We start from the raw sequence: 20823 nt of genomic DNA, 5'->3' as shown, positions 1-20823 counted from the left end.
GTTTTCCACGTGAAGAGAAATAAATGCTTTCTTTATAAACCACATTTGTGGTGTTGTGGGTGTCCCGAAAGACATAAGAGCAATTCCACGAAAATGCCAACCATGCCATGGAAAAAAATTTTTAAGCAAAGGCACAAAACCCCTTCTAAATTGTTCAAGTAGATCTGCATTTTACTGTATTGTAGTGCTATAATGGACTTTTTTAGGAAATGGCATTATCTGCATCACATGAGGGGTGCACCATTTCTAAAAAAGTTTCAATCAGCCAAATTTTATAATTGCAAAAGTGGGATCGAAGGACTATTTATTTTCACTTTGTTAGCAAAAATCATTTTCCACAGAGACAAGGAATTTTCTGAAAAATATGCACACTTTGTCATAACAGCACTTTTTTACATTATAAGAGCAAAATTTATGATGTCGCTGCGTTTCTGTGCTGTATCACGTCCGTAATGTTTTAGAGGTTAAGTTTATATCACTCAAGCAATATTCATTCAAATAATTTGAAACTTTTTGTACAAAGCTAACTTATGTAAAGTATGATGAACTTGAAACACTTATAAAAATGTGTTACGGACATGACCGTTATGGACGCTTTGGATCATATCATATGTATGTCAGTGAGAGAATCACAAACCTCCACTGGTCATTCTTTACCATGATGATTCTGATAGATCACTGACTTGCTTTGATCTGTGACTTGTTTCAAGCTACTGCATTTATAGCCAGCATTTGGGAAGGGACAATTTTATAAACTTTGCAATTTGAATTAATATGATAAACATAATCTAATATTGCTGTGCTAGTCTGCATGTTCCGCATATACTGTTCTGAAGCGGTAAATGCAGACTTTTAATATGCAGCCTTTTGAGGCTTAGTATTCATGCAAGGCTATATCGCAATTTCAGTCTTATTACAATATATTGTGCAGCCTTGATGGATATCATACAGATGTCTCAGAGATCAAAGTCTACAAGTTTGAGCGTTTTGGATGGTTTTCTCCTCGTCATGTAAGTGCTGCTTTTACAACTTTCACATCCGTAACAAAGAAATGTCACACTCGTAATGACAGTTTTTCCCCCATTTATGTTAACAACAATTAATAAAAACTAAATATTACATGTTCTTAGTGCCAACCCTCCTACATTAGGGCTAGTATTCTTGCTGAATTGTGATTTTCAATTCACAGAGTTTTTACAAAGTGTGCTGTCTCCCAAAAACTATTTTCTATTTTAGTGACGTTTGTAACGCAAGTTCATTTCCTGATCTAAAGTGGAAGAAAACTTTAGACTGAAAGTTTTCTGATGTCTGGACTCTATCCATTCAAATGGTTCTTATACTGGTCATGAGTACTTTATATATGATGTTAAATTTGAAGTTTTCCCTTCAAATGTCACTTCTGTAATGCTGGAATTGCCCATAATGCAGATGCGGCATCTAGACAAGACATTTGTGCTGCTTAGGAGATGTACTGAGCCTATAGCAGAAAACACACCACAGTTGCGGTGTCGTTGAACGCTTAGTCACATGGCAAGAAAGACAAACTGCAGTTGCAGCACCTGAACGGCACATTTTCGCTGCTTAGGAGATGAATTAAGCCAGTAGTAGGAGCATCGCAGTTGGAGTGTCACAAATCTTTGACACACTGTCCGATCAGAGAATAGAAAATTGATTCTATTCTCATACAGCTGAAAATAGAACAGCTGAAAGGAGCCCCAACTTCACAACTGCAAGAGGACACACAAGCCCCCTTGTGTCTACGGGAACTGTACACCGCCCACCCTCAGTGAGCGGTTGTGCATTGAGACTGTTTTGACATTGGGAATTGGAAAAGAGCTCCTTTTTGTGTACATGTTTGCACCCCAAGAACAAACTGCTGCAGCTGCCCGAGAGAGAAGCTAATTTAACTTGGCGTCAGAGACGCTTGGGGAGAAATACCAGCAAATTCATCGACCGAGTGAGACCAGGCCTCACCTTCAGACACACTGATCAACATAGCATCCCCGTCTTTGTTGTAACCGCCGAACATGATTGCAACATGTGCTTCGATAGTGGACCGTACGTCACAGGTGTACTCCATGGGCCCGGGGAGAAATACCAGCAAATTCATCGACCGAGTGAGACCAGGCCTCACCTTCAGATGCTGTGATTGACATAGCTTCCTCGTCTTTGTTGTAACTGCCAAATGTGATCGCATTATGCTCTTTGATAGTAGGCCGTACATCAAGGGCATACTCCACAGGTGAAGACGCTTCAAATGGAGGCATGCAAGGCTTGCACCAGTCATCAAATTGTACTCTCCACACTCTAAATTCTGCCCTCGCGTGCCTCTGTGTGGTCCTTCAGGAGCTGCAGAAAGAGTATGGTGGAAAGGGAGGGGACCGGCATGAAGGTTATCCAAGAGCGAATCGTCTTGATTTTCATGTGCTCACAGTGAGCGCAAGCAGTCTCACCATGCACTGCCTCCGCATGAGCTTGGTCCAGGCAGAAAACGCAGCGCTCATGCCCATCAGACAAGGGTATATATCGTTCACATGGTGGGAAATATTTGTGAAACGACTTCTTGAAAAGCAATGGCTTTTATGTTCTTGGTTACAGTAACAAAACAAAAAAAACACACATATCACAGTATGCTATAGCGTTAAGAAAAGCATTCAATTTCAAAGGGTATGCAGAGCATTGAAGCACAACCGGAAGCAGAATATAATCGACTCACTGAAATCTGCAGACTTAACGGCAAAGCGTAGCTGTTTGTCGGAGCACAACAGGGAAATGGAAAGCAATCCATTCGCTGTGAAGGTTTGCAGAATCAAATGCTGAATGAAGATCGGACGTCCAGAGTACGAGAGATGATTTTGTTGTGACCTTGAAGGAAAAAATTCTGATCAGATAAGCGCCATGCTTCGCCTTATATGTTTGCGATGACGCATGCAATGGGGCAGAGCGTCGAGCACTATCTGCCAATAAAATTCCAGTTCCCCTCTGGCTAAACAGCAATATTAGCCTATAAGTTATCTATGTGTAATACAAGTCCTGGTTTAAATTAGTAAACTCGGTAGATGTCACTGGCCATTGATTAAAAAAAGCGAGCCTGGGAGTTGATTTCGTTGGAGAGGTGCGGGAAATGCGACGAGAGATGCTGAACATGTTGGCAGTGCTGACGAAGGTCGTTTCTGACTTGGATGATCTTGCTGTCATACATCGATCGGTCACTGCCATGGAGGCAAAGTTCACTGATATAGTTACAAAAGTGGGGGATGTCGAGAAATGGATTGATTATCTGGAGTCATCGGAGAGGAAATTATCTGCTAATCCGCTAGCGACCAGGGTCGATTTGGAGCGTGTCTGGGAAAAGTTGGAGGACATGGAGAACCGTAACCGTTGGAATAATATCCGAATCGTTGGAATTCCTGAGGGCGAAGAGGGACAGGATATGGTGAAATTCCAGGATGGGCTCTTTCCGAATCTGCTCGACATAGCAGGCCATAAGCTGGAAATCGAGTGAGCTCAGAGTTCCTGCTCGGTGATTTGCAGATCAATTCTGGCAAAATTTCTGAGATCATCCGATAAAGATCTTGTGTTACGCAAGGTGAGGAGTAAAGGAAGGCTTTCTTGGAAGAACCACAGCATTTTTTTGTTCCCAGACTTTGTGAATTCGAAGAAAGAAACATGATAGATTCAAGGAATGCAAGAAACCTTTACATCAACGGAACGTCGCTTTTGCACTGATATTCCCGGCCAAATTGAGAATAGATGCTAAGGATGGCTGTAAAACATTCACATGCCCACAGCAAGCGATGTCCTTCATAAAGTCAGTGGAGTAAGTCATTTTTTGTACTCATGTTGCAGCCGAGTGGACTCACTGAACATTTGCTTGACTGTTTGAAGAATCTGCATGCTCTTTTTGTGCTGGTTCCGCCTAGCGGTAGAGTAACACACCTTCAGGACAGTATTATGGATGAATCTACGCGCTCTTTGTGCTTAGTCCGCCTATTGGCTGGAGTTTATTTTGTAGAGCAACACACCTTCAGGACAGTTTTATGCATGAATCTACACGCTCTCTGCTGGTTCTGCCTAGCGGCTGGAGTTTATTTTGTAGAGTGTCACACTTTCAGGACAGTTTTATGGATGTTTATTCCACCTATTGGCTGGAGTTTGTTTTATAGATTGTCTTTTGCTGTGTAATTCTGTCTCACAAAATTTGTATAGAAACACTGGACTTGAGCAATCCAACGGCAAAGCTGTCGCGAGGGTTCTCGTAGGCATGCATGGACTTTGAGTTTGGAGGGATGGACGACATTTGCCGCTGTTGTGCATGGGGTTAATGCACACGTTTTTCTTTTTTCTGTTTGTTTTGATTCGGGGGATGCTTGGGTTTTGATGGTTGCACTAATGTTGGAATGTGGTTTTTATCATCATGTTTTTGACTCACAATATATTTTTTCTTATGTCAAAATGTCAAATTTTAATATGAATGGAATGTCTCTCTTCATGTGGAATGTGAATGGGTTGGGGCACGCCATAAAAAGAAGGGAGGTTATTTCTTTTCTTAAGCATAAGAAATATGATATAGTGCTTCTTCAAGAAACGCACCTTTCTCCACAGGAAGCTGAAAAATTTGGAAAAATATGGGGTGGCCATTTTTTTTATAGTGCTGGCTCGAGTAAGAGCGGGAGAGTCATTATGCTGATAAGTAAATATCTACAGTTCAAATGTCTCAAACAGAGTAGAGATAAATTAGGAAGAATCATTATTGTTTTTGCTGAAACAGTCTTATTTTGGCTAATATTTATGCACCTAATGTTGATGATCAGGGCTTTTTTATAGATCTTGAAGGGATGTTGCAAGCTGCTGGTACCCCTCATGATATAATATTGGGAGGAGACTTTAACCTTTTGATGGACTCAGTCATTGATCATAGTGAAGCAAAAGTGTGCAAGCCCCCTAGAGCATCATTGATGCTTCACAGGATGTGTAAATATCTTGGTCTTACAGATATTTGGAGACTTTTGAACCCATCTGGGAGGGACTATACATTTTTTTCATCAGTCCATAAGATTTACTCTAGAATAGATTATTTATTTTTTTTATATCCAAGTCCCTCATTTCATCTGTTGTTGACTGCTGAATTGGAAACATTTTAGTCTCAGATCACGTCCTGGTGTGTTTAGAGGTGTTGCCACATATGGAGAAAAAGAAATCATATAGTTGCCGCTTTAATGTATACCTTTTGCAAAATCCTGATTTCCAACAAATATTAAATGCTGAAATCAGTGTCTATATGGAGACCAACTGGTCCTCTGTATCCTCTGTGGGCATGGCTTGGGAGGCACTTAAGACAGTTCTTAGGGGTCACATCATACACTATGCTGCATTCACCAAAAAATCCAAAGCACAAGAACTCATGAAATTGTAAGGGAATATGCTGAGGCAGAGCTGAAGCGCCGAATGTTGTCTAATGGCCTCAGCAAGTTGACCCGATTGAAATACAGATATAATACTATTTTGTCGTGGAAGGTAGAGTTTTGGCTATTCAGGGTAAGACAGTCATACTTTGAGTCTGGGGACAAGGCAGGGAAACTTCTGGCTAGATATATAAAACAGAGAGAGTCTTTTTCTACCATTCCCTCAGTGAAATCTGCTGGTGGTGAAATATTTACCTCAGCCATTGATATTAATAATGCTTTTAAAGAATTCTATCTTGATCTCTATAATTACACATCTTTGTCTACTGATGAGGATATTAGAAACTTTGTGGAACCATTAGGACTTCCTAAACTGACGACTAAGCAAAAAAATTATCTTGAGTCTGAGATAACCTTGGAGGAGCTTGGCAAGGTTATTAAGGCCTTGCCTACAGGCGGCTTTGCCGCTGAATTTTTTAGATCTTATGCTAGAGAACTGGCTCCACTTTTGCTAAAAGTTTATACGGAATCATTAAAGAATGGTAAGCTTCCACCAACCATGACGCAAGCCCGTATCAGTCTGATTCTTAAAAAGGACAAAGATCCAAGTGAGAGTAAGAGTTACCATCCAATTTCCCTGAATATTGTCCAAAATTTTGGCTAACCGATTAAGTAAAGTTATGACACCTCTTATACATATAGATCAGGTGGGGTTTATTCAGGGCCGTAACTCTTCTGATAACATTAGGCATTTCATTAATGTCATGTGGGCAGTGGCGAACGATCAGACTCCGGTCGCTGCCATCTCACTTGATGCCAAAAAAGCGTTTGATATGATAGAATGGGATTATCTTTTTTTTTTTTTTTTCTCCCCTTTTCTCCCCAATTTGGTATGCCCAGTTCCCAATGTGCTCTAGGTCCTCATGGTGGCATAGTTACTCGCCTCAGTCCGGGTGGCGGAGGACGAATCTCAGCTGCCACCGTGTCTGAGAGAGTCAATCCACGCATTTTATCACGTGGCTTGTTGAGCACACGTTACCGCGGAGACGTAGCGTGTGTGGATGCTCACACTTTTCTCCACGGCATCCATGCACAACTCGCCACGCGCCCCACTGCGAGAACCACATTATAGCGACCACGAGGAGGTTAACCCAACGTGCCTCTACCCACCCTAGCAACCGGGCCAATTGGTTGCTTAGGAATCCTGACTGGAGTCACTCAGCACGCCCTGGACTCAAACTTGCGACTCCAGGTGTGGTAGTCAGCATCTGTACTTGCTGAGATACCCAGGGATTATCTTTTTAAGATTTTGGTAGTGGCGGTTCAAACGAATGGATTAATTTCAGATTAATTTACTCTGGATAGGGACACTTGGCAGGGTTGCCCTCTTTCCCCCTTATTGTTCTGTCTTGCCCTGGGACCATTAGCAGCCGCGATAAGAAAGGATGATTATTTTCCAGGGGTGGTGGCGGGAGGTGTGGCGCATAAACTTTTGCTTTACGCAGATGATATTTTATTATTCGTCTCTGACCCTACTAGATCTATGCCTTGCCTCCACAGAATTATTAATTCCTTTTCTAAATTCTCAGGATACAGAGTGAATTGGTCTAAATTCGAAGCTTTGGCTCTGACAGCGTATTGCCCTGTAACAGCTTTTCAACTGGGTGCCTTCCAGTGGCCCAAGCAGGGCATTAAGTATTTGGGCATTTTATTTCCAGCAAATTTGAGTGATTTAGTTAGTTAATTTTGACCCTTTAATAAAAAGGTTTCCAAGTGATGTGGACAGGTGGGCTTCACTACATTTATCTATGACTGGGAAGGTTAATGTTATAAAAATATTAAAATTGTATTCCAAAATTCAACTACCTACTACAGTCTCTCCCTGTTGAAGTTCTCCTCTTTTATTTTAAACAATTTGATAGAATAGCTAAATTCTTTATTTGGAATGGTAAACACCCTCTGTTGCATTCCAGTAAGTTACATAGGCCACTTGACAAAGGTGGGTTAGGTCTCCCCAAGATTTTGTTTTACTGTTAATATTATTTGGTTTACCCTCCCTGGCTCTTTATTGAACAGGAGGTTCGAGGAATGGTCTGAGAAGGGTGTTGCTATGCTGGGTGACCTGTATGAAAATGGAGCGTTGAGATCCTTTGAAAATATAATACAGCGGTTTGGGATTCCCAGATCTCAATTCTTCAGGTACTTACAGCTGCGCCATCTACTCTGTATCACCTTTGGGTGTAGTACGCATCCCCCTAAAGCGGCAGACACTCTTGAGATGGTATTTGCTGCTTTTTGAAAAAGTCATGAAGCTTCAGTGTACTAATCCTGGCTAATTCATGTGCCTTAAAGGCACATCTACTTGCTGGCGATGCCAGTTGGAGGTTGGGGGCATAGCCCATGTAATTTGGATTCATAACTAAGATTCAAGAGTTTTGGTCGAGGGTTCAGAATTTTATCTGTGAGGTCTTGAGCACTCAGATTTTATTTTGCCCCAGACTTTGTATTTTGGGTGATGGGGCAGGTATTAATATAATGAACAAACATATAAAAAACTGGGTCCTTACCAGCATGATGATCAGCAGGCAGGTAGTTCTTAGGGGATGGAAGTCGGCTGGTGCGCCCTCATTTCATGAGTGGTGCACCAAGATGGGCAGAGTGGCGGCTTTTGAAGAGGTGTCACATAGATGGCTGGGCAGTTTGGGTGCTTATGGTAAGAAGTGGGGCACTTATTTGGCCACTTAAGGTTGCCAGGGAGGAGCAGTGGAGAGGGACAATTCTGATTAAAATTAATATGTGGAACCCTTTTTCTTTTCCTTATATGTTGATTAATTTTATATGTTTTTGTTATATCATTGAGTATTTTCTTTGGACTGTCTGTTTATATGTGTGTCTGTTGTTATTCAGTGTTTGACTATTCTTGTGCTGTTTAAATATGAGTATGGAATCAATAAAAAATTAATGACAAAGATTGTGTTGCTTTCATGGTCATTAAGGTTGAAAGACATTACACAAACAACATATCTTTTAAAGGAAAATTAAAGCTTTTTTTTCTTCATAGTTTTACATTTGTGTGTGTGTTTTAATAGGTTTTTATAGAGCAAATGTTTCAGTGCACTGGAAATATGTTGCAATTGGGACAGTCGACACCCTGATCAGTGCCCTGGCTACTGAACTAGGGAGCTGATTGAGATGCACCCCCTGTGTCTATTATTGAATTAGCATATTAAAGGAATAGTTCACCCTAAAATGAAAATTCTCCCATCATTTACTCATCTTCATGCCATTCAAGATGTGTATGACTTTCTTTCTTTTGCTGAACACAAACTAAGATTTTTAGAAGATCTCAGCTCTGTTGGCCCATACAATGCAAGTCAACAGGGTCCAAAACTTTGAAGTTTAAAAAGCATACAGTAAAAGTATTCTTCAGAAGTGATATGATAGGTTTGGATGAGAAACAGATCAATATTTAAGTCCTTTTTTTTTTTTACTATAAATCTTCACTTTCAAACAGCTTTCCTAAGCGCTCTAATCTCCTAAGAGTTCTTATTTTGTTTTTGCCGATTTGCATTCTTGGTGCATATCACCACCTAATGGGCAGAGAGGAGAATTTATAGTAAAAAAGGACTTAAATATTGATCTTTTTCCCACCTACACCTATTATATCACTTATAACGACATGGATTTATCCACTGAAGTCGTATGGATTACTTTTATGCTGCCTTTATGTGCTTTTTTGAGTTTCAAAGTTTTGGACTGTTGACTTGCATTGTATGGACTTACGGAGCTAAGATATTCTTCTAAAAATCTTTGTTTGTGTTCATCAGAACAAAGGACGCCATACATACACTATATTGCCAAAAGTATTCGCTCACCCATCCAAATAATTGAATTCAGGTGTTCCAATCACTTCCATGGCCACAGGTGTATAAAATGAAGCACCTAGGCATGCAGACTACTTCTACAAACATTTGTGAAAGAATGGGCCGCTCTCAGGGGCTCAGTGAATTCCAGCGTGGTACTGTGATAGGATGCCACCTGTGCAACAAGTCCAGTCATGAAATTTCCTCGCTACTAAATATTCCACAGTCAACTGTCAGTGGTATTATAACAAAGTGGAAGCGATTGGGAATGACAGCAACTCAGCCACGATGTGGTAGGCCACGTAAAATGACAGAGCGGGGTCAGCGGATGCTGAGGCGCATAGTGCGCAGAGGTCGCCAACTTTCTGCAGAGTCAATCGCTACTGACCTCCAAAGTTCATGTGGCCTTCAGATTAGCTCAAGAACAGTGCGTAGAGAGCTTCATGGAATGGGTTTCCATGGCCGAGCAGCTGCATCCAAGCCATACATCACCAAGTGCAATGCAAAGCGTCGGATGCAGTGGTGTAAAGCACGCCACCACTGGACTCTAGAGCAGTGGAGATGCATTCTCTGGAGTGACGGATCACGCTTCTCCATCTGGCAATCTGATGGACGAGTCTGGGTTTGGCGGTTGCCAGGAGAACGGTACTTGTCTGACTGCATTGTGCCAACTGTGAAGTTTGGTGGAGGGGGGATTATGGTGTGGGGTTGTTTTTTAGGAGCTGGGCTTGGCCCCTTAGTTCCAGTGAAAGGAACTCTGAATGCTTCAGCATACCAAGAGATTTTGGACAATTCTATGCTCCCAACTTTGTGAGAACAGTTTGGGGATGGCCCCTTCCTGTTCCAACATGACTGCGCACCAGTGCACAAAGCAAGGTCCATAAAGACATGGATGAGAGAGTTTTGTGTGGAAGAACTTGACTGGCCTGCACAGAGTCCTGACCTCAACCCGATAGAGCACCTTTGGGATGAATTAGAGCGAAGACTGCGAGCCAGGCCTTCTCGTCCAACATCAGTGTCTGACCTCACAAATGCGCTTCTGGAAGAATGGTCAAAGCTTCCCATAAACACACTCCTAAACCTTGTGGAAAGGCTTCCCAGAAGAGTTGAAGCTGTTATAGCTGCAAAGGGTGGGCTGACGTCATATTAAACCCTATGGATTAAGAATGGGATGTCACTTAAGTTCATATGCGTCTAAAGGCAGGTGAGCGAATACTTTTGGCAATATAGTGTATCTGGGATGGCATGAGGGTGTGTAAATGATGGGATAATTAAAATTTTTGGATGAACTATTCCTTTAAGTTAACCCAGCCCTCTACAGACATGTTAGAGAAAGAATCAACATTTGATAGTAATTTATTTTATTTATTTTTTACTTGCTAGACTTTTGACGACATGTTAGCATAATGCAAATGAAAAAAAATTAAGCAAACTGGGAAGGGGCGTCTTCACATATATATTGTATTCATCTGTATGACTTGATGTGTTATAGTATGTGAGAGTGTATATTTGATTTCATATTTAACTTTTTTGATAAATATAATCACATTTTGGCTTTTTTAAATTGCACAAATTTCACATTCAATCAGTTTATACTGTATGATGGCATGATTGCATTTATAATAATGATAAAAACAGTTTTCACTGTTTGAAATTTCATACAAATTTTTAACACAAAATATTCACAAGGTTGCAACCTAATAATGAAAATAGAATTCCACATATACAATTTAAGTGTACGATATCAAAACATTAGGTGTATAGGGCAGGGCTTTGCACAGGTTTTTACCAAACCCCCGAAGAGATGCTGCAAGAGACTATTTGTTAAATTCTTCAACATACAGTTTTTGTTGAAGTTAAAATATTTCATAATGTATAATAAATATTTATACACTCAGAACTTTATTAGGAACACCTGTAAACCTACTTATTTATGCTATTTTCTAATCAGCCAATCATGTGGCAGCAGTGCAGTGCATAAAATTATGCAGATACGGGTCAGGAGCTTCAGTTAATGTCCACATCAATTATCAAAATGGAGAAAAAATGTGATCTCTGTGATTTTGACCGTGGCATGATTGTTGGTGCCAGAAGGGCTGGTTTGAGTATTTCTGTAACTGCTGATCTCCTGAGATTTTTACACACAACAGGCTCTAAAGTTTACTCAGAATAGTGCCAAAAACAAAAAAAATCCAGTGAGCAGCAGTTCTGTGGACCGAAATGCCTTGTTGATGAGAGAGGTCAAAAGAGAATGGCCAGACTCCTTTGAGCTGACAGAAAGGCTACAGTAACTCAGATAACTGCTCTGTACAGTGGAGCAGAATAGCATCTCAGAATGCACAACACGTCGAACCTCGAGTCGGGTGAACTACAAAAGCAGAAGACCACGTCTGGTTCCGCTTCTGTCAGCCAAGAACAGAAAGCTGAGGCTGCAGTGGGCACATGCTCATGAAAACTGGACAGTTGAAGAGTGGAAAAACGTAGTCTGGTCTGATGAATCTCGAGGAACACAGATGGTAGGGTCAGAATTTGGTGCCAACAGCATGAATCCATGGATCCTACCTGACTTGTGTCAACGGTCCAGGCTGGTGGCGGTTGTGTAATGGTATGGAGAATGTTTTCTTGGCACACTTTGGGCCTGTAATACCAATCAATCATCGATTGAATGTCACAGCCTATTTGAGTATTGTTGTGGACCATGTGCATCCCTACATGGCCACAATTTATCCATCTTCTAATGGCTACATCCAGCATGATAATGCACAGTGTCACAAAGCAAAAGTCAGTGGCCGTCCCAGTCACCGGATCTGAATCCAATAGAACACTTTGGGATGTGGTGGAATGGAAGATTCACAGCATGAATGTGCAGCTGACAAATCTGCAGAAATTGTGTGATGCAATCATGTCAACATGGACCAGAATCACAAAGGAATTTTTTCAACATCTTGTGAAATCCATGCCATGAAGAATTGAGGTTGTTTTGAGAGCAAAGGGAGGCTCTACACAGTATTAGTATAGTGTTCCTAATAAAGTGTTCAGTGAGAGTATATTTACACATTTATTACTTCACAAAATGTTGTTACATCTTGTTTATATGCACAATTTACAAGTATTTATATTGACATAAGTGTTAAAATGGTACTGTCTCTTTAAGAGGACCGACAGCTGGTGAGCAAGTGTTTACAGTTGAATTAGCGCATCGCACAATAACGAGACTGAAGTTGCACAGTTGTTTTTACCTCATCTGTGCAATGTGTGATTAGAATTTGTTTATTTTTACGTTTTGATCAACAGTTGACTATAAACAACATGAAGTATATAAAAAGAGACATTTTTCAATGAAAATTGAGTGTGTGGATCTTATCTTTAGAAACATTACACGGAACACGGAGTCAAAGCAAACTTTAATTGCATAATGTGTATTGACTAACATGTACAAATATTTATTGTACAAGTTCTCAAATTCAAATCTACAAGCCCTGGAGTTTTGAACAGACGTCCAACAGATGCGTTACACTGGTCTGTAAATGCTGTAAAACTTTTTTTTTTTTTTTTACATTAAAAATAGATTTTTGATCAGGAAGAAGAGTTAAAAATCGTTTGTCTCAAGAATCGTGACTTGAAACAGAATCAATTTTTTTTCTTCCCACACCTAGTCTTTTCTCTCTAAATAATGGGAGATGTGACAATGACTGCAGAAAATGACACCTGCAGATGTTCACATGGTACACCAAATATTTTTAGAATGTACTATTCCTGAATGTAGATTTTTTTTTTTTTTCCTCAGGTTGTGTGTGAAGAAGTCAACACAAGAACGATTTGCTCTTAAGATCTTGATTGACAGACCGAAAGCTCGCAATGAGGTAGCGTGCTACGTATGGATGATTTTGTTTCTTTTATTTGGAGTACATGCATTTCAGCTTGCTATCATTTGGTGTCAGGGGTTAATTATAACAGCATTCTTTATCTGGCTTGTCATTATGTCTCTGAAAAAATATTGTCAGTCATTTGAAGATTTAGAATTTTAGACTATACAGAACATCTCTTAGTGCAGCTTTAAATGATCTGCTTTGATTTTATTTGTAGGTGAGACTTCATATGATGTGTGCCTCTCACCCCAACATTGTTAAAATAATGGAGGTGTACGCCAACAGCGTACAGTTTCCACATGAATCCAGTCCAAGGTAGAAAGTCCAACTTGTGCACTCAGCACAGTTTTGCCTATATGTGAATAGCCAAAGTTCCCTAACAAAAAAATAAGCATATTCTACTATTCTGTACTTCTATTTAATGTCTAAGGGCAAGGCTATTGATTGTCATGGAGATGATGGAAGGTGGCGAGCTGTTCCACAGAATCAGCCAGCACAAGCACTTTACAGAGAAGATGGCCAGTCAGGTCACAAAACAGGTACAGCATTCACAGTTCATAACTATTGCTGCTGGACCACAGAGCTTAAATAAGCATTAATCCTTCTCTATAGGACTAGTTACATGACCTTCAACAGAGACAGCTTTCTGACTCTGGATTCAACATTGTATTGCAACAGGCCCCTGTAATCTCCTTATTTCATGGAAACATTGCTTTTTAGCACTAACTTTAGCTCTGTACTAATTTCGTCAGGCACTATACACTAACTCATTGAAAATGACAGTGGGTATCCAACCATATTGAACCTTATTAACGCAGGGATTAACGTGGCACACCATCGTGTGAAGAAAGTGAGATATTATATTAACATTGTTAATATTATTATTTGTATTGTATATTTTACATTTTGATGTGTAGAAGGCGATCTAACAATGCAAAATTAATGGAAACATTTAAACTGACCTGTTTCAGTGACATACATTTTTCCCCGCTGCTGCCAAATTTGAGACCAACAGCGGGAGAAAACAATGGCGATGAATGGAAAACACCTGTAACACGATATCAAGAAAAACCTAAAAAAAAAAAAAAAACACCTTTGATCAATGCCAAGTCCCAGGTAAGGTATGTACATGTCTAAAATGGCCAAATTTGACTTTCGCGGACATTTAAATGTTTTATCCACGATTTACCTCCGTACGCCGGTGATCCTGTTGTGTGACCAGCGAGTACACACACCTACTGGTACATTACCAAGAACATCTCTCATTCAGAAGTTATAAATGGTTGTATCGTTTTCTGCTCTGATTTGGTCACAATGGCTGTGTCTCGTTTGGAAGGCTGCATCCTCCGGAGGTCGCATTTGTTGGCCGCATACGTCATCGGGGCTGTCTCGTTTCATAAAAACGAGTAGGACACTTTCAATGCAGCCTTCGAATTCGGAGGACACATTAAGTGTATCCTTCGTGGGTACTCACAACCCACAATTCTTTGCTTCAACGGAAATGTAAACAAAAAAAATGATGCCAATTTTCCCGTAAATATGGTGTTCAAACGCAAGGAATGTTAATTCCCAAGTTGAAGTACCTCAGTAGATGGGTGCAGAGTATATAATATGTATAATTATATTAATATATAATTAAAATAAAGTATTAGAAAGTACACCTGTAAAATCTATTTTCTTTTCTCTTTACATCATTATAACCTCATACATTTCCTTCCAGAGGGACTTTGTTCCCTTCTCACTCAAAGCGCTCCCGCTTGTTAAAGAGTGGCGTGCTGTCATAGAAACCATGTTACGTTCCGTTTGTCCTACGAAGGCCTTCTCATTTAAACAAGGCTTGTTTAAAGGAGGACACTCGGTATACTGCAGCCTTCAAAGGACACGTCCTACCTAGCACGCAGCCTTCGAAACGAGTCACAGCCAATATTACAAAACGTCTGTCATGATTCTGTCTGTATGAATGTAAGAGCTGCTTTTAACTCATGAAGAATACACAGAAAGCAACCGAAGCGTATTAGTGCATAAGACTTAATATATAGGTCTGCCCCTAATAGCTGACCAGACGTTAGTCGATGAGAAGATTCTTGGTTGACCAAGTTTTGATTGGTTGGTTAGTCGCAAAAAAAAAAAAAAAAAAACTCCACAGGAAACCGATGAACCGCTGGTTGTACGCTAGGCGGTACTATGGGGTAATTTTCGTTAAGCAGGGTTAGGGTTAAGCCTGCACAATAAAGCAAGACACCTTGATTTCAAACTTTGAACTTTATTTTTTATTTATTTTAACTAAAAATTCAAATGAAACTGGAAAAAAATTAAGTGCAATTAAAATGTGTGTTGTTCTACTTTTTGAAAGATGGCTTTACAGCAGTTGTGACGGGCAACATCTCTGGCAAAGAACCTACTTCATCTGTGCATTCTCTACCGGTCGGGTATTTCGTTGTCTGGGAAAATTGTTGTGTGTGAATAAATTTGTTTTGTTCCCTCCTTCACACATTATATATATATATATATATATATATATATATATATATATATATATATATATATATATATAATCACAATATCCAATTACGTCGGCTGAGGGATCGGTGAATATTCTTGCTTTAGTGATTTTGCATTGAAAATGAATTTATAAAAAAAAAAATAAAAAAAAATGAAATCAGATACATTTCTAAATTCAAATTGCACTCCAAACAAAAAGAAAAAGCAATTAAAATAACGAAGTGATAAAACAATATATATAAGTAACCACCTTTCCATTTGCCATCAGACAAGTATCCGTCTGAACATGCAGGCAGAAAATTACTTACACAAATGAAGACATAAAAACAATTATAAATGTAAAAATAATCATTATAATGATGATTATAATCACTGAAATATAAATCATGGTTCGAGTTGAACGTGTTTTTGTATTATTTTATGTTTTATTCACAGATGTATAGGCTGCAGAGTTGTGGTCACAATGAACTGCTCTGTGGAAATAAAGCAAACTGAACTCAAAGCACCTCCTGAGCTGAGATGTCTGGATTAATTTGCAGCACTCATAGACGATACTGTTCTTGAAAAAAAAAAAAAAAAATCAGAAGACAGAAGAGTGAGAACCTTTTACATGCGCGTGTTCCATGAGACTGCACGCCTCCGTACAAACAGCGCATCATACATGCGCATAGACGGCTTTTCTTTCATCTATTCTTAATAATATAATAAAGTGTGTTTCTTCAAGCGCGTGTCTGTGTGTCTACGGGCAAATTATTTGTAATTTTAATTTGATAATAATAATAGCATAATAATAATAATTTGACATTAATGGGAAAACGAGCCAAATATTGTTTTGACATCATCAAAGGCATCAGCTATTGGCGATCACTCTGACCATCGTCGATCCCCGAGATCATCGTCTGTCGTCACAACCCTAATGTACATTTCACTCTATAAATTAACAAAATGTTCAGACAGTCTTCTTGCTGGTTTTTCCGACACATTCAGAATCATTACCCCTTTTGCCGGTGTCGCTGTGGCTTGCTTCGTGCGTGCGCTTGTAAAATGTATATTTTAAAGGCTCATTTCTACGGTTTAGTATTTCTCTGTAATGTAGAACAGTGCTAGCAATGTTACTTACATTCTTTCTCAACCCTGCAACTCAAACCATTTTCTGATGCCCCCCAAAATATATATATTTAAGTAATTAAATTAATATCATAAATGTGCGACTACTAGTCGTCTAGGAAAATCTTTGGTTGGTGGCAGCCCTACTAATGTGTACATTGTGGTTTGGTGGTGTGAATAAGGTCTTTGCTTCATAATTTTATGATGTGTTGTTGACTTATACGCATTAAATATATACTATTTATTCACATTAAAGCAGGGCTGCACGATAATGGCGAAAATGATAATCACGATTCTTTTGCTAAAAAGTTTAATTACGATTATTCTGTTATTTGGAAACTTTTTCTCTAATTACAGGGCTGCACAATTTGAAATAAATAAATACTGTTGCAACTGCTTAGATCTTGATTCTAAAAAACAGTTAAACTGTAGCTCTCATTTTTAACAAGTTGTTAGAACTGCAAACTAGTAAATTATTCCTTTTGACCAGAATTAAGGCATGTTTTGCCCATTCTTTACTGCTAATAGAAAAAGTTACTCAGGTGTTTACACTTGCGTCCTCTTAAGATCCATTCTTTAAATTATTATTATTATTTTCCGATTAACATTTTTTATTGATTCATAGATATAACACAGAAAAACACAACATATATACATTGAATCAACATTTAACCCCCACTTTTTAGAATCCTAGCCCACACTCCCTCCTCCAATACCAAGTTTAAATCTTTCTCCCATACTTTCTTGATGGAAGTTAAAGCTCCGTCCCCCAGACTCTGAATTAGCAGATGCCTCATGACCTTTTCCAAAAGCAGTAATCACCTCTCCCAGAGTATCTGCCGCTTTAGGGGGGTGTATGCTACTCCCAAAAATAGTACAGAGCAGGTGGCGCAGCTGTAAATACCTAAAGAACTGAGAGCTGGGAATCCCAAAATGTTGAACCAAATTTTCAAAGGATCTGAACACTCCATTCTCATATAGGTCACCGAGTGTATTAACCTCCCTCACAATCCACTCTGACCAGCAGAAAGGGGACTTATTAATAAAAAATTTGGGTTTCAGCCATATGCTCGAGGCAACATTTAAATAAACGTCCAAATTAAACACACTGGACGCTTTTGTCCATACCGAGTGCAAATGCGAGATAATGGGATGTAATTTAACTTCTCCGATCAGTTTGATAGAAAGGATTTGCAATGGCGAAATAGGGGCAAGAACTTCCTGTTCAATACAAAACCAGGGAGGGCCTCTCTCAGGTGGAAGCGACCAATGAGCCAAATGTCTGAGACCGAATGCATAATAATAAAACAAAATCTTGGGTAGGCCTAGCCCACCTTTGTCAATCGGCCTGTGTAACTTATTGAAATGTAATCTGGGACGCTTTCCATTCCAAATGAAGCACTTCGCTATGCTATCAGATTGCTTGAAATAAGAGAGGGGGACATCAACAGGGAGAGATTGAGTAGGTAGTTGAATTTTGGAATACAATTCATTTGAATAACATTAACCTTCCCAATCATAGATAAATGTAATGAAGCCCACCTGCCCACATCACTCAATTCTTTTTATTAAGGGGTTAAATTTAACTCTAACTAAATCAAACAAATTTGCTGGGAATAAAATGCCCAAGTACTTAATGCCCTGTTTGAAGACGCCTGGCTGAAAAGCCATCGCTGGGCAGTACGCTGTCAGAGCCAAGGCTTCGGATTTAGACCAATTGACTCTGTATCCTGAGAACTTAGAAAAGGAATGAATAATTCTGTGAAGGCAATGCATAGATCTAGTGAGGTCGGAGATGAAAAATAAAATATCATCTGTGTAAAGCAAAAGTTTATGCACCATACCTCCCACCACCACCCCCTGGAAAATCATCTTTTTTTTTCTTCTTTTTTTTGTAGATTTTTTTCCCCTTTTCTCCCCAATTTGGAATGCCCAATTCCCAATGCACTCTAAGTCCTCGTGGTGGTGTAGTGACTCGCCTCAATCTGGGTGGTGGAGGACGAATCTCAGTTGCCTCCGCGTCTGAGACCGTCAATCCGCGCATCTTATCACATGGCTTGTTGAGCGTGTTACCGGAGACGTAGCGAGTGTGGAGGCCCATGCTATTCTCCTCGGCATCCACGCACAATTCACCACGCGCCCCACCGAGAGCGAGAACCACACATTATAGCGACTACGAGGAGGTCACCCCATGTGACTCTACCCTCCTTAGCAACCGGGCCAATTTGGTTGCTTAGGAGATCTGGCTTGAGTCACTCAGCACGCCCTGGATTTGAACTTGTGACTCGAGGGGTGGTAGTCAACGTCAATACTCGCAGCGTCATTTGTTTATTAACTTTCTAGTATGTATTTCACAATCTAGTTAGCAACTTACTATGAAGACACCGCTTAACTCCTTACTGTCTGCAGAACCACTGTCAGCTCAGCTCTGTAAACAATGGAGTCGGAGCACGCTCTGCTGGACAAACTACGTTATGACACCAATTCTAAATCACCCCAAGCACTGTTTTCTGCATTATATGTTCTGAAAAAGTTTATGCCGATACCGATATATCTGTGAATGGCTAATACCAATTGGTATCACACTACCTCCGCCGGCCTGCCTTCTTCCCATAGTGCATTCTGCTGCTATCTATTCCCCAGGTAAATGCACGCACACGCACCTGGCCGTCCACATGATCTAAAAGAAAATGTGATTCATCAGACCAGGCCACCTTCTTCCATTGCTCCATGGTCCAATTCTGATGCTCTGATGCGGTACACAGGGGTCAGCATGGGTACTCTGACCGGTCTGCAGCTACGCAGCCCCATACGCAGCAAGCTGTGATGCACTGTGTGTTCTGACACCTTTCTATCATGGCCAGCTTTAAGTTTTTCAGCAATTTGTACTACAGTAGCTCTTCTGTGGGATCGGAGCAGACGGGCTTGCCTTCGCTCCCCACACGCATCAGTGAGCCTTGGGCACCCATGACCCTGTTGCTAGTTCACCGGTTGTCCTTCATTGGACCACTTTTGGTAGGACACTTTTGTTGGTTTGAACAATTTGGCCCATGTCAAAGTCGCTCAGATCCTTACGCTTGCCCGTTTTCCAGCTTCCAACACATGAAATTCAAGATCTGACTGTTCACTTGCTGCCTAATATATCCCACCCCTTGACAGGTGCCATTGTAACGAGATAATAAATATTATTCACTTCACCTGTCAGTGTTTTTAATGTTGTGGCTAATGTTGTGTGCCGCCCACACACTGTACGACTTTCAAAGTCGTCGGATTGCTGTTCTTTTCATACTACACAACTTTCTGTCTATAATGGGGTATCTTGAAGTTGCTGTGGTTTGCACATTACAGGAGGGATCGGTGACAGGGGGTCACACATTACAAAAAAATTCACTAGGAAGAATCCCCGACAACTCTTGTCTGGTCTCCAAACTACATTTCACAACAAAACACACGCGAGAAGTGATACAGGAAATGAAGTAAGATCACACGTGAGACAGGAGTTCTTCCCTCTAAAAATGGTGGTCCGCAAGAAACTTGCGATCCAAGTTGTTTGTGCGCTGATTTGCAGTGAAAAACTGAAAAAGAAAAGAATATGGAGGAGAGAATGGTTGGGGAGTCGCCGGCAGCAAGGATTGTCTGTTCTGCAGAGAGAGTTGGAGGTTAACCCTCTGGGGTCGACGGACGCGCATGTGCGTCCTGCTGGATTTTTTCCTCATAACAGTGGAAACAACTTAAAATACATTTTTGGGCATACAGATAAGTGTAAGACATCATTAGAGACAATAAAGGGTCTACTTTTATTTATGTACACTCACAACAACAAAACCTTGTGCTTTTGTAAAATAAAGAAAATAAACAGGGTGCGCTTTCAGCCGTCTCTGTCTCTGCAAGCATCTTTCTGAAACACGTCACAAAAATGAACTGAAACTCCGCAAATATTTGTCACACAAACATGAAACATATGTCTAAAGAAAGCTTAAAATGTCTACTTTTAAATAAAATAATTCAAATTTAAAACAAAAATTCTCCTGCAATGTAATCTGTATGAAACAAAGCGATGTACAGTTTCTGCTGGCT

General features: G+C 40.1%; 1 protein-coding gene across 2 annotated transcripts in view; it reads left to right on the top strand.

Moving 5' to 3' along the window:
- The window catches only part of LOC127426178 (MAP kinase-activated protein kinase 5-like), a 155240-nt gene that overhangs the window by 24506 nt on the left and 109911 nt on the right, over positions 1-20823 (top strand). For both annotated transcript variants that reach the window (XR_007894750.1, XM_051672802.1), the window contains exons 3-5: positions 13056-13131; positions 13355-13452; positions 13568-13676. Coding sequence is in view for 1 of the 2 variants with exons in the window: in XM_051672802.1 (XP_051528762.1) it covers positions 13056-13131; positions 13355-13452; positions 13568-13676 (283 nt within the window). In the remaining variant the exon portion in view is untranslated. The remainder of the gene's footprint in view (positions 1-13055; positions 13132-13354; positions 13453-13567; positions 13677-20823) is intronic.

Source organism: Myxocyprinus asiaticus, chromosome 3, assembly GCF_019703515.2.
Source record: "Myxocyprinus asiaticus isolate MX2 ecotype Aquarium Trade chromosome 3, UBuf_Myxa_2, whole genome shotgun sequence".
Taxonomy (NCBI): Eukaryota; Metazoa; Chordata; class Actinopteri; order Cypriniformes; family Catostomidae; genus Myxocyprinus; species Myxocyprinus asiaticus.
This window is presented reverse-complemented; position numbering and strand designations above follow the sequence as displayed.